The 14730-nt window shown below is 38.0% G+C and overlaps 1 protein-coding gene and 1 non-coding gene across 2 annotated transcripts in view; one reads left to right on the top strand and one right to left on the bottom strand.

The window, feature by feature from the left end:
- Positions 1-4369: 4369 nt before the first annotated feature.
- Positions 4370-14730, bottom strand: part of MYSM1 (Myb like, SWIRM and MPN domains 1) — a 36168-nt gene continuing 25807 nt past the window's right edge. Inside the window, exons 13-20 of the mRNA XM_049775463.1 lie at positions 12151-12205; positions 11701-11751; positions 10441-10515; positions 8957-9145; positions 7749-7881; positions 5928-6033; positions 5691-5748; positions 4370-4730 (exon numbers count right to left, since the gene is read on the bottom strand). Coding sequence (XP_049631420.1) covers positions 4563-4730; positions 5691-5748; positions 5928-6033; positions 7749-7881; positions 8957-9145; positions 10441-10515; positions 11701-11751; positions 12151-12205 — 835 coding nt within the window. The 3' untranslated portion in view covers positions 4370-4562. The remainder of the gene's footprint in view (positions 4731-5690; positions 5749-5927; positions 6034-7748; positions 7882-8956; positions 9146-10440; positions 10516-11700; positions 11752-12150; positions 12206-14730) is intronic.
- Positions 11793-11894, top strand: LOC126012427 (U6 spliceosomal RNA). Its single transcript, XR_007496902.1, has one exon. It is a non-coding gene; the product is annotated as a U6 spliceosomal RNA (small nuclear RNA).

Genomic DNA, 14730 nt, shown 5'->3' with positions numbered 1-14730 from the left:
AAACCTCCCCGTCATCAAGGTCAACATGCCACAGGCCCAGCAAATCTCATCAGCTCAGGAGAGGCCGAAGGCACCATAGGCCAAGAAAGCAGAGTCACCCAGCGCCCGCGTGGAAGCCTCCCCGTCATCGAGGTCAACGTGCCACAGGCACAGAAGGTCTTGTCAGCTCAAAAGAGGCCCCACCATTTCTGGGATTATTAGTGGGCCTTCCGTTCTTGCCCTACCTGGATTCTTGGCTGGCAAACCACTACTTGGGATTGAACGCTCAGACCCACTGTGATCCTGTACACTTGGACTTTTCAATCTCTGGCAGTGACCTACTCATGTGAATGCACTGTATTGATGCTAACTTCCTGCAAATCTCCACCACCACACTGGTCTACCAGCTGACCCTAGTGAAGTAAACTATGCAGCACTTAATACCTCCTGCCCATGGCAGGCCCCCTTCGGGCAGTGCCCTGCTCATGCGAATGCATTGTGTTGACTCTGACTCCCTTCAAGTCTCTGCCTCCACCCTGGTCTACCAGCTGACCCGAGTGATGCAAACCATGCAGCACTTAATACCTCCTGCCTATGAATGGCAGGTCCCCTGCGGACACGGGGGTTTTAGCCGCCTCTCCCCAGAATTACCTCATATGGCACTGAAGTCTCCTGGGAGGTTCAGCTGTGCAGTCACTGATTCACTCTAACCCCATGTTTGATGTGGCCTTCAGTTTTGGAAACAAAATAAAGCCGAGCTCATATTCAAAAAAAAAAAAAAAAAAAAAGAGGGAGGAGAGGACATAGAATGATTGCAGTCATTTGGAGGATATGTATATAAAAAGACACACAATAGAGATGAGGGCCAGGAGGATTGGGCAATAATAGGAAGCTTGATGCAAAAGAGTAGGAAGTACAATGGCCACACTAGCCCAGGACTGACCACGGTTGGATACCCTGGTGTCTCATATGGTCCCCCAAGCCAGGAGAGATTTCTGAGCATATAGCCAGGAGTAACCCCCCTGAGCATCACCAGGTGTGACCCAAAAACCAAAAAAAAAATAAATGCTCTTAACCACTAGAATCCCAAAAACCTAGGTAGGAGAGCAGAACTTTGAATAATAGTCCCTACTACTTTTTATTCCTGCAATTTGATATCACAGGAAAACGGTCAATCAAAAGAACAAACACATTACTTTCAAGTGGTACAATGAGGAAAATACATCAAAAGAGCACAAAGTAATGACTCAATGAATGTCTTCTAGAGAATTACGAGTCTGCACATGAAAGGAAACATTGTGCTGTGAAACCCTGAGCCTTAAATGACAAGCTACAGGTGAAGAATCTGTGACCAAAACAAGTTACAGGACTTCATTACTGCCATGCAGCAAAAGAATTCAGGTGTCCTAAGTTTTGACCTCAGCTTTTTGTTTTGTTTTGTTTTTGGGCCACACCCGGCAGTGCTCAGGGCTTACTCCTGGCTGTCTGCTCAGAAATAGCTCCTGGCAGGCACGGGGGACCATATGGGACACCGGGATTCGAACCAATCACCTTTGGTCCTGGATCGGCGCTTGCAAGGCAAACGCTGCTGTGCTATCTCTCCGGGACCTTGGCCTCAGCTTTTACCAACCCTGCTCCACCTTCCACTCTCATCCCCAAAGTGCTCTTATAAATGATGTTCCCTTATCTTAAATTCGCAAAGGGTCCAAGAAAATCTTTTTATAAAAATGTGTTAAGCTGAGAAATTGTTTCAAAATATTAACTTTTTTTGGTGTGAACGATCCAATTAGAAAGAACCAAAAGATTTTAGACTGGGGAGATTATTTAGACTTATATAGGAATTTAGATCCCTCCACCCCCTTCAAAAAAAGGGGGGTGGTCAAAACAATAGTACGGCAGGTACGGCACTGGACTTGCATGTGGCCATCCTGGGTTTGAGCCTTGGCACTCAAATAGTTCCCAAGAGGTAACACTAAGAGTGATCTGAGACAAGGGTCAGGAAGGAGGTCCAACCCAGGGTAGAGAGCTCGCCACAAATAGCAGGTGAGTGTAGCTAAGTAGAGAAGGGTCTACTAGGACAATGATAGCTGAAACTGATCACTCTGGACAATACTGAAAGGGGAGAGTGTGACATGCAAGGTAACTCTCCATTAACAATAGTGCAAACCACAGTGTCAAAAATGAAAGAGGAGGGGAAAAGGGGAGAGAGAGGGAGAGTGTGAGAGAGAAGCAAATTGTCTGCCCTGAATACAGGTGGGGTGGGAGGGAAACAGGAGACAAATCGGTAGCTGGTGAAGGATGGTGTACATTGTATGATTGAAACCCAAATATGAACAATTTTGTAACCAGGGTGCTTAAATAAAGCAATTAATAATAACAATAATAAAAAATAAAACAGCGATCTCTGAGCACAGAGCCAGGAACAAGCCCTAAAGACTGCCAGGTGGGACCCAAAACCAAAACTCAAATCAAAGAATGTAGACCTGCTGATGATAAAATATGCCCCCCCACCCCAATCATAAAGTTAGGAAACAATTCAGATCACCTAAAACTGATTTGTTACGCATTCCAATAGATCTAACTCTTTCATGGACTTTGAATAAAACCAGAAAGAACACATACACACACACAGAGAATTAATATTCAATTTAGATGTAACAAATTGATTAGTAGGGCCAGAAAGATAGTACAGAGGTTAAGGCACTTGTCTTGCATGTGTCTGACTCAGGTTGATCCCTGGCATCACCTATGGTCCCCCAAGCACTGCCAGGAGAGATCCCTGCAAAGAGCAGGAACAACCTGACACTGTTGGGTGTGGCACAAACAACACTTCACCTACACACAAACACAAAAATCTCCAAACCCAAAACACTATCATTACTAAGACTATTTTGGGAGTCTAGATACCAATCAATTCTCTGTTTAATAGAAATCAGCTAAAATAGAAATCCAGTAAAATCAGGCAGCATGTTAAATTGAAACAATACTGAAATATAAATTAACGCTGAATATTACTGAAGAAGATGCAAAAACTTTTAATGTCTCGATCCATGAAGCAAACAAAATACTTAAGTGGCTAAAATTCCCTAGGGCAGACTTGGAAGATAATGACCTATTTTGGTGAGGTCCAGGTCCAGGTCCAGAAAGTAAGGTGTTTCTGAATATTTTGCATGTGGGAGCGCAAAGTTCTATCTCTCACATTCCATAGTTCCCTGAGGATTGTTGGGAGTGAGTCCTGAGCACCAAGCTTGGCAAAGACTGAGTTACAGAGGATGTGGCTGCCCAAAAACATTTTTTCTTTTTTAATATTTAAAAGGTTTGTATAAAAATATAAGGATCATCTTTTTTTCTCTGCTTGCTTCTTTTGTTTGGGGCGGGGGGGGGTGGATACCTGGTGGTGCTCTTGTCCTACTTCGAGCTCTGTGTTCAGGGGTCACTCCTGGTGATATTGGGGATCAAACCAGGGTCCACCGCCAAGTAAGGCAAGTACCATGTGACCTATCTTTGCCCTGGGATCGAAAAGCCTGTTACTAACTCGCTGGATCTTTACATACAGCATCTGCTGTCATCTTCTAGATTCAGCAAGCACGGAATTTAGATGCCCTGAGACATTTCTTTTTGAAATTAAGTACTTAATTTATTCAAGCTTCAATAAAACTTGCTTTCCATCTGATTATAGGTAGTGGGGGGATATAGTATAGAGGTAATGATTAAATACTTTTCATTTATATGAGGTTTTAGCATAACCTAAGTTGACTAAATGAAGCTAGTTAGTTTATGTACTAACATCAATACAAAATACTACAGATAGCTAAGAAAATGGCCTATCTTTTTTGGGTAGGCACAACCATTGGGGGTCAGGACTTAATCCTGGTTCTTCGGTCAGGGATCATTCATTGCCAGGAAACCATCTGTGATGTCAGGGATCGGACCAGGTTCAACTACATTACATATAAGGGAAGAAAATGGCCTTCCTTATAGTTAAGTGTTATTAAAAAATAAAATGGAAACAAATATTCACAATTGATAGATCAGTCATTTCATTCTGTTGTGGGGTTTCTCCTCTAGTTTTAAGACTTTCTCCTCTTGCTTTGCCTGGCTTTCCACATAAGTTGTAGTCCTCAACCCTGTTAACTGTCTCAGTGACTACCAGCCCACATAGCATTTGTACCATAAACAGATCTCAACAAAGCAGGTAGAAACAATGTGTACTCTCCTAGGAAGAAACAAGACAACAAAAATGAGACAAATTGAGGGGCAATAAGAATTACAGCTACATGGTCCACATCTGTTTGGATCTACTTGCAGAGCAGCTGCCCTTTCCAAGTTCACTGCATGGCTTATCTGCTGCAGGAGGGCTACACTTGGGGCCACCCGGGCTATACATACAACATTTGGGGAATTACTAGAAAAACAAGTACAAATCGCTTTCTTTTTTACATGATTTGAGGGACAAAACTGGGGTTCTGTAAATCACAGAACAGTAATGCTATGTCACTGTTAACTACATTACAGTCATTTTAAGGTTTGAACTTTGAAAGCAGAATTTATGGCATCTAAATTAAAATGTTTCTTCATACTAATTACATTAATGATTCCTTTGGGCCCAAAGGACCATCCTCTTCAACCTCTCCATTCTCTTGCTTGCTTTTATAATTGGAAATGAACAAACTTTCTATTTGAGTCAAGAATTCTTCAGCAATGAAGCAGTTGGTCACTGTGCTCAGAGTTTTCCTCAGACACTCCAAAAGCTGGTTTCAAAAAAAAAGTTTCATAATGAAAAACAGCATAAAAATCATGTTATCACTTTCTAATGTTCAGAATAAAATATTCTCTTTAAAGGTGACGAGGTGATAAACCTGTGTTTAATAATACTATAGCTGGAACTGAGGAACTCAGCACTGAGGAATGCTTAGATTAGGTTCTTTGTGATTTTATATAAGGAGATTGAACTTAAACATATTTAACGTTTTTACTTTTTTAAAGTTGTATCTACAAAACAAAATAATCCTGTGAGATAAAAATCTATCTACCAATACACGCAGGCTCTACCTTTTCAAAATGAAGATTCTAGAGTCTATTTCAGGGATAATATATTTCAACAGCACATAAAGGAAGTGATTAGAAAAAGCCCCGAAATGTTAAAAAAAAAAAAAAAAACACCACAACTGCATGTTTAAATTCTCTATTCTCAAATTGCTATAGGAAAAGAAAACTATGTTGCTAATGTATAGTCAAGCTAAAGCAAACATATGCAGTACAGTAAACACAACTGAGTGAAATAAAAGCACTCGGCATTGTTGCTTTCTACTAGAAAGTTAAATAAAACGACCATTTACATGTAATTGCCAGATTTATATTACCATTCTTAAAAATAATACATTGTTTAAGCTAAAATCGAAACATGATGATTCTGAATTTAATAAAATGAGAAAAATGTTCTCCACTGTGTAGAAGAATAATCTTTGAAGAAATTTATCAGCCCACACTGACAAGTTGATTCTAAAATAGTATTATTTCTATATGCAACTGTGGATAACAAAACACATTACTAATTATCTCTCAGAAATTAATTTTAGAAAGGAAAAAGCAATAAAGAAAGCACACAGAAAATGTATCCACAAAGCATTAGGCATCATGGGAAAACACATCAAGATGAATAGCTTTAGAATCTGTGAACAATAGAACCAATTAAAATGAAGGGGGCTTACTTTCTGCAAACAAGTCAGGTCAGAATCACGGTGAAAGATTTTATCCATGGGGACACTGCTACAGAAAGAAATATGAAAACAAAACAATGAGACAAATACTATAAACTCGTCATCAATTTTGTAGTAAATGATCACTGATGCCATACATCACGATTTTATATTTAACTTGGGTTTTCTCTGAAATAATTTAATGAGAAATGCCGCAGATGTGCAACCCCCTCAAAGCATGTTACATACCTGTGGGAGAGCCTGTATTTTTCTATTATCCATCTTGTCTTTTCAAATACCAATCCCCACCGAGGCTCTTCTAACATCTGTTGTACTTCAAACTTGTAAGGTAAACCTAGAAAAATCAGAGTGAAACAAATTTCCATCAACAACTTCTTAAACCTCTAACCTCCTTGTAATTAATTACAATTCCTTTCCATGTTTTTTATAACCACAGCATGATAGACCACTCTTTAAACATAGTGGGCGTTCATTAATATTTATTGTTTGGACTGAACTTGGTCTATACCATGCATACTAATAGCAAGCAATTAATAATCATAAAGAAAAGTAAAAGTGCCATTTGCATGACAATTCTATGTAAGAAACTACAAGAAGCAGCATAATCACATAATTTATCACCAGAACCCAAAGACTTTCCAAGTGAAAGGGAGGTGGGGGTAAAATATTAATAATGATACACCAGAACCACCAGCTTCCACTGGGAATAAGCAGGGATACCATAATTGAGTCCGTTTTTTTCAAACCACAGGTTATTAGGCTTACAACAATGCTACAAAGTAGGCAGCATTTTCTTATTTAACAGGTAAGACTAAAAACCCTATTTCAGCTAGTACAGTAGAAGAACTTGGAATTTGCTTATTCTTAATTTAATCCAATGTCATTGTGGTGGTGGTGGTGGTAGTTATACCTGGCACTACTCAGTAACTAGCTCTGTGCTCAGGGCTTCATAAGCAGAGCTAAGCATCAAATTGGTCAGTTGCATGCAAGGTAAGCACTTTAACCCCTGTATAATCTCACTGGCTGCAGAGCTTGGTTGTTAAACTTTAACAGGCATGCCTTGACTACACAGTTCACACTCATTCCATACTGGTGCTGATCTAGGACCAGACAGAGTATGATTAATTCTGAACTAATAGCAAGAATCAGAGCCATCATGCTTAGGAAAGATGTTACTCAACAGTCCACTGTTAGACACCATACACAGAAAGAAGGCAAACAATTACAAAAGGATGAGCCTCTTGGAAACTCCTCAGAGATTCTTTAAGATCCCTATGCAGGGCTTGAGTGATATAGCACAGTGGATATGGTGTTTGTCTTGCACACGGTCAATGTGGGTTCAATCCCTGGCATCCCATAAGGTACCCTGAGCCTGCCAGGAGTGATTTCTGAGCACAGTGCAAGGAGTGACACCTGAGCACTGCTGTGTATGGGTAAGTAACAAAACAACAAAACGTGCACTATATTAGAAGCAAAGTTAATACAACTACTGACCAATAAAACTAATGATCAACCCAGTGCTGACTGGACCTTTAGAACCCAAAACATCATAAGACAGGGTAGACCAACTTTGTTCTTAAAATAGAATAGAGGCTAAGAGATAAAGCAGGAGTTAGGGACTTAAGTCTAATTTGATAGATATTGGGGGGTTCTGAAGTCTCAAGGTTATGACAGACATTTTTTCCTTTTATAAAAATGCATCTGAATGCCATCACAGAGAAAGTCTACCTGCATCTAGCAAATATTTTTACAAGAGCAGAGATTTTGAATATTGCAATGTCTCCAGTCTCTCCTCTTTCTCTCCTCTCACATCCTATTTCCTTCCACACTGTAATCTTTTTGCCTGGTGATCAGGCTCACATAGTAAGGAGCTATAACCAGAATAGTATCATGAAAGACAGCTACAGTATGTGGTGAGCAAACAGTCATTTCCTAGCTGGGAGCACTAGCTATTTTATCAAATATTTTGTGCAGTGCTAACTTGAATTTATAGGGTTCAAAGAAATGCAAGTACAAATAGGGGTGAAGCAGTTTTTGTTGAAAACTTACGATAAGAGCCATCAGGGCTAATTTCATCGCTTATAACCAGGCAGGTAATTTGGGAATAAGGTAAAGGATTGTTTCGATTATAAGGACTAATAATCATTCCAATGAACTTTGCACCACCTCTGGAAAAATAACTCTACAATCAAAAGAAAAATAAAATTAGTCTCAACATATAAATTTAAAAGCCTTCATCTAACTCACATAAAATCTAATGGAGGTAACAGAAGAAAATAATGTACTGAAAACTTCCTATTCATGGACCAGAGAAATAGCACCATGATCTGAAATACATGCTTTGATGCATGAGGCCCAGCTCTGATTCTTGGTACTACCCTGGTCTCCCAAGAACCATTAAGATCAATTCCCAAGCACTGCACTAGAAAGAACTGCCCCCAAATAAAAACAAATAAAATCCCTAAAACTTCATATTTAAACAGCAATTAAACATCATGTTTGTTCATTCCACATTCTAAATTTTATAGGCTAAAATGTATTAAATCCAATCTAAAATGATTCTTGAAAATATTATCAAGTCTATAAAACATGTATTAGCCATGGAAGTATTTACTAATTATATTAACTATCTTCAGTTATCTTTACTAATATGATAATAATTTATAAACAGCACAAATAGCAAAACTATATAAAATGTAACATTACAGAATAAAACATGATTTTGTCTTTATTTCTCAAAGAAAATCTGACCTATGTTTCTATGGTATTTCATGCATACACAGTCCCTGTCCTACTGCTACCATCAATGTCTAATGGCTCTGAGAGTAATCATTCTTACTTTGATATCCTGTCTATATTAATCAAAATAACTAAATTTCTATATGTTTAAATAAGTATTATTATTATTATTATTATTTTTGGTTTTTGGGTCATACCCAGGACTGGTCAGGGATTACTCCTGGCTCTACGCTCAGAAATCGCCCCTGGCAGGCTCAGGGGACCATATAGGATGCTGGGATTCGAATCACCAACTTTCTGCATGCAAGGGCAAACGCCTTACATCCATGCTATCTCTTCGGCCCCATGACGTATTCTTATTTCAAAATTCCAGATGTAAATAACAGAAATGCAGAACTTTCTAGATATGCTAAAAATATATTAATTTATATTTAGAAAACAGAAAGAGGCTGACTACATGAACTATTTATACAACACACATTTACAGAACTGATAGGTATTAAGGCCTAAAAAGTCACCTGGTATTTAGCTTGAGTGTCAATATCTCGTAAGGAAGGATTAGGATCAAAGGCAGGATGAGAATGATACCATCCAATGACACTATACCCTCTTACAGCCAAGGTCTCTGAGGCTTGAGTTTGGGAGACAGGATCCATCTCACATTGTAGTCCTGTGCTCAGACTGTTACACGGTTCTGCTGCACAGACCTAAAAAACATTAGTCCACTTAGGATTACATTGTCAGCCTGCTCATTTTTTACTTTAATGCTTTCATTTTTTTAAATATAGTTACAACAGTCTTTTTGTTTTCCTTTGAGGACTGCATCTGGCTTACGTCTGGCTCTGTGCCCAAGTATAACTCCTGAGAGGGCTGAGGGGACCCTCTAGTAAACTGGGATAGAACACAGATCTGCTGTGGGCAAGTTAAGTGCTTCACCCATTATACTATCTTTCTAGGCCCACAATGTTATCTTTTTATCTGACTGTATCATAATTGATATTTGTATTTAATTTGTTATTCATTTAAAAACAAATATACAAGGAATTCAGAATCCATTTTTCTTCTCAAAAATGTCCTAGGAATTGTTCATTTTATGGATCAACTCAAATAACACCTATACATATTCTTTCAATTACTGTATTTATGATAATTCCAACAGAATGTACATATCAAGTTTTTTGACCCCCCCCCCCCATATCAAATTTTAACAGAGGTTAGCAAATGTTTTCTTTTTTTTTTTGTGGTTTTTGGGTCACACCCGGCAGTTCTCAGGGGTTTTTCCTGGCTCTGTGCTCAGAAATTGCTCCTGGCATGCACGGGGGACCATATGGGACGCCGGGATTCGAACTGATGACCTTCTGCATGAAAGGTAAATGCCTTACCTCCATGCTATCTCTCCGGCCCCAGCAAATGTTTTCTAACCGCTTAGTAACAATAAGGAAGCACAGCCTGATACTGTTCTCCTTTATAGTACAATGCCATGTCACTTCTAGGAGAATAGAAGTGCCTCTTATTTATATATCCTGATTCACATTATAGGCACTTTATTAACTAGAATTTTGGGCATGCTGCAGTGTTCAAGGGCTTATGCTCTGTGCTCTCAGGAATCACTCTTGGCAGGACAAAGGGGAACCCCACGTGCAGTGTGGGGAATTGAACCAGGTTTGCTACATGAAAGGCAAGTGTCTTACCCACATACTATTTTTCTACCCCCATGGGTAACTTTCTAAAATTTATCAAAATTTTTTTTTTTTGTAGGGACCATGCCCAGCAGTGCTCAGGGCTTACTCCTAGCTCTGTACTCAGGAATCTACCTAGAAGTGCCTGGCGGACCATATGGGGTGTCAGCGATTGAACCTGAATCAGACACATATAAGGCACCTTTCTAGCCCCTATAGGTAACTTTTTAATTAAAAGTCTAACTTTTAATAATGTGTACTGAAATCTATAAAGGAGGTCTAATATGGCTAAAATGTAAAAATTGTGAAAAATGAAAACTTACTTCAACTATTTTATTAACTTCTGAGTATCTTCCTCCTAATAGACCAATTACTTCTGCCATAGAAACGTGAGCATGCTTTAAAACAATAAAAAATATTTAGTCCAACATATATAAATGAGATTAAAAAACACAAAGTAAAACAAGTTATCACTGGACAGTAATTTATAAGTATAATTCCACTTTCCTAAAATAAAGTAGCACAGTGGAAGAACTAGAAACTATAGAGTTTAAGTGCAGAGAGACTTAAGAACTTTAAATCCATTTTCACTGGTAGCTAAGAACTTGAAATCAAATATTCAGATTCCAAGATGCCATATTTCTTTGTTGTTATTACAAGTATTTATTCTACAAAGTTGTGCATGACTGCATTAAGTCATACAATGTACAGCACCCTTCACCAATGCACATTTCCCATCACCAATGTCCCCGATGTCCCCAATTTCCCTCCTGCCCTCCCCCACAGCTCTCCTACACCCCTGCCTGGCCCTATGGCTTTTTTTTTTTTTTTTTTGGTTTTTGGGCCACACCCGGCGGTGCTCAGGGGTGACTCTTAGCTGTCTGCTCAGAAATAGCTCCTGGCAGGCACGGGGGACCATGTGGGACACTAGGATTCGAACCAATCACCTTTGGTCCTGGATCGGCTGCTTGCAAGGCAAACGCCGTATATCCAGAGTGATCATTTCCAACTCAATCACAGTGGTCCCTCCTCTGTATTAACTCTACTCCCTTACTATTTGTGGGAAATGTCCTATCATGGACTGGTCCTTTTGGTCCTCATCTCTATTTTTCTTGGATATTATTATTATACAAGATGCCATGTTTTTACTTAAAAAAAAATTGAGCTACCATTGCTCACTCTATTCAGGAAAGGGATTATAAAATACTCTGGATATATCCTAAAAAAATACCTTGCTCAAACACACAACTTTAGAAGGCTTCAGCAAATAAAAAAACTCCAAATTACAGTTGTGTTTTGTTGCAAAGATCTAGAAGGTAGCAGACAAAGGATATTTGCAAATGAAAACAGGGTTAATTAAGATAAAGTCTGCAAAAACTCACATTAATTTACTTTCTCTAAAATATGGAAACATGCAAATTGTTTGGCTTTTCTCCAAAACAAAAGACTTAATTTTAGATTCCTTGGAAAAGAGGATAGTTAAGATCCAAAATACACGTCTTCCATACTTTCTTATGCCTGCAATAAAAATACACAAGAATAAAAATCAGAATAACTAAGTTAACACAACAGATTATCCTTACCAAATCCATTATTAAAAGTGCTTCTGAAGCTACTTTCACCTGAAATGGCTCCTGAAATATAAAAAAAAAATGGAGGAGCATAAAAATAGAGATTTTGTTTTCTCAGTGCTCGTTTGGCACTGGCACGATACAGAGAAGATTAGCATGGCCCTGCACAAGTGATTTTTTCTTTACCTGGAACATACACCATTTCTCCATTAGCAAACATACTAAGATAATATCAATTTTCATTACCAGCCAGATTTTACTATCTTTGAAACCATCATTTAAAACTCTAACATGAACAACTTCCCTGTCATTTTTTATTCAAATAATTTCTCTAAATCCATGAACCAATCTTTTTCCAAACTTTTATCTATATTATGTTTCACAAACATCAAAAAGAAGAAATATTTCATGTCAAAACGGAAAACATTATTTTGGCTATTCAGTGATAATAATAAATAGTACCTGTTTTTCTTCACTGAAAAAATTACAGGGTATCAGCAGGAAGGGGTCAAATGAGCTAAAAAAAAAAAGTAAAAAATAGTCATTTTAAAATGATCAAGACATGATTAGAAAAAGAACATTTTCACATTTTTGGGTTTGAAACTGTGTATCAATCAAGCCTAAAATGTATACAAATACGGAAGATATTAAATTAGAAATATGTCTTAGGAATTTTTTCATATCGACTTTTGAAATCAGCACTGTTCTTTTGAACTTGATAGTTTTAAAAAGGGAATGATAGGCTATTGTCACTTATTAACACACAGAGAAAGAACAACCTAAATAGTCAGTCCTGTGTCTTTCATGAAAATATGATCAATTTCCTGACAAGAGAGGGGAAGAAATTTCAAGATGAAAGTTTTTCTCAAATGTTTCTGTCAGTGAAACAAACAGTGTGTTCAGTAAAAAGACTCACAACAATATTAGTTGAAGCCTTGATAGATAAATGGTTCTGCCAAATAGACAAACATATACAAAATTTTACAACAATGCATTTTTAAATGTAAAATAAAGGAAAAGAACAGGAAGAGGTACATCTAAGATACAAAAGCAGGATGCATTAAGGTGAGAGAAAGAGCCTTAAGCTTTAATTCTGATTTTAGAAAACATACAATATAAAGATTAAAAGCATTGATTGATAAAGAACATAACAGATAGCCTTTAGGTTCTAAAAGATTATATTCGTAGTAAAAACAAACAAGGATAGTGATCATGTGAACACTAGGAAAAAGGAACAGAATTATTTAGTTCCTATTCTATCTAAGACTGTCACCTTCAGGAAAGTCTATTTTGCTGACTATTTTCCAATAGTCTAGAACAGTGCCTGAGGCATATCAGGCATTCAAAAAATGTTGAGTGAGCTAAGATATTCAAGTTAGAAGTGCTTAATTAACGCAAGTAAATGTAAATCAAAAGCCAAGACAGACAAGAAAACAAAATAAAGTCTGCATTTCTTCCATGACAAAAAATAAAACAACTTTTTGCCCACACTTTTTGAAAAGCTGCAGAAAATGGAAAAATTGTTGGAGAATAGAAATAAGCAATTATTGGGCTTCTTTTCAAGAGGAATTAGATTTGAATATTGGGGAAATTATAGATATATAAGCCTTAAGAAAAAATGGCATTAACTACTTAAAAAAAACTGGGCTCAGAAAATTTAAGTTATGATAAATCAGTATGATTTTTTTGGATGGGGCCCACAGTCAGCAGTACTCAGAGAAACATACACAGTGCCTCTGATTCGACCGAGCACTGGTTGCATACAAGGCAAGCACCTGAGCTCCTATACTATCTCTTTGGTGTAAGTTTAATTTTTGATAGGCATGATTTACAGCTAAATCCAAGATTTAAGTATTTTTAATATGAATGTAAGCAAGATAGTGGTTGTAATTACACTTCCATGCTTAGGTGAAAAAATATGGGGGAGCCGATAGCACAGTGGGTAGGATGTTTCCCTAGCATGAGACTGATCTGGGTTCCATCCCTGGTATCCCATATGGTCCCTTGAGCTGACAGGAGTGATCCCTGAGGAATGCTAGGGACAGTGAAATTGTATAGTTGAGAACTGTCTCAAGTTTAATAATACTTAGCCATTTTAATCACTTATTAAACTTACTAAAAAGGCAAGTTTATTAAATTTTGATTTTAGAGAACATACAATGTAAAGATTAAAAGTATGACTTCTTGGGGGCAAGAATTAGTATGGTGATTAGGGTTTTTGCCTGCATGCAGTCAATCTGGATTAGATTCCTGGCATCATATATGGTCCCCTGAGCAGCACCAGAACTGATCCCTGAGTGCAGACCCAGAAGTCCTGAGTACAGCTGGATGGAAAATCCTTCCCCACTCCAACCCCAAAAGAAAATGATTTCTTGAGTGTTAATGCCTGAGATCAATCACAACTTTGACACAAGTAAGGGTTAATTTTTCTTTCCTCTGATTATTTTCTGTAAATTGGGAAGGATAATATTAACCATTGCAACAAATTCTTCAAGAAGACTAAAGGAGTTAACACACAAAAGTGCTTAAATTATAGCCAACACTTTATAAAGGACTTGATGCTTTAATAGTTTTAAACAATTTACCCAGGGACAGATAGCTAAACAATGGCTCTTTCTGCAGTTAACTGCAGTTAATAGGCATTGTGTGTGTGTGTGTGTGTATCCCAGTGTCCTTGAAACTTGTGTGTGTGTGTGTGTGTGTGTGTGTGTGTGTATGTGTGTGTGTGTGTACACCCCAGTGTCCTTGAAACTTGATTATGTGGCTGATGTATGCAGAGGGTGGCTTGGAGACTTTAGAATAACCAGCTCATTTTTCTTTTTATCTTTCCTCCATGTCTTTTTCCTCTCTGCTCCATTTTTAGTTCCTCTTCCACCTAGAAAGATTTGAATGCAGCAGGATACTTGTAATTCATCGCTTTAGTGCTCAGAGTGGTCCAATGGTTGCTGAGCACCTATGCCAGGGTGAGAGAGAGAGAGAGAGAGAGAGAGAGAGAGAGAGAGAGAGAGAGAGAGAGAGAGAGAGAGAGGGGAGAGAGAGAGA

This window comes from Suncus etruscus, chromosome 6 (genome assembly GCF_024139225.1).
Source record: "Suncus etruscus isolate mSunEtr1 chromosome 6, mSunEtr1.pri.cur, whole genome shotgun sequence".
Classification (NCBI taxonomy): Eukaryota; Metazoa; Chordata; class Mammalia; order Eulipotyphla; family Soricidae; genus Suncus; species Suncus etruscus.
The sequence above is the reverse complement of the archived record's forward strand: the minus strand, read 5'-3'. Positions and strand labels throughout refer to the sequence as shown.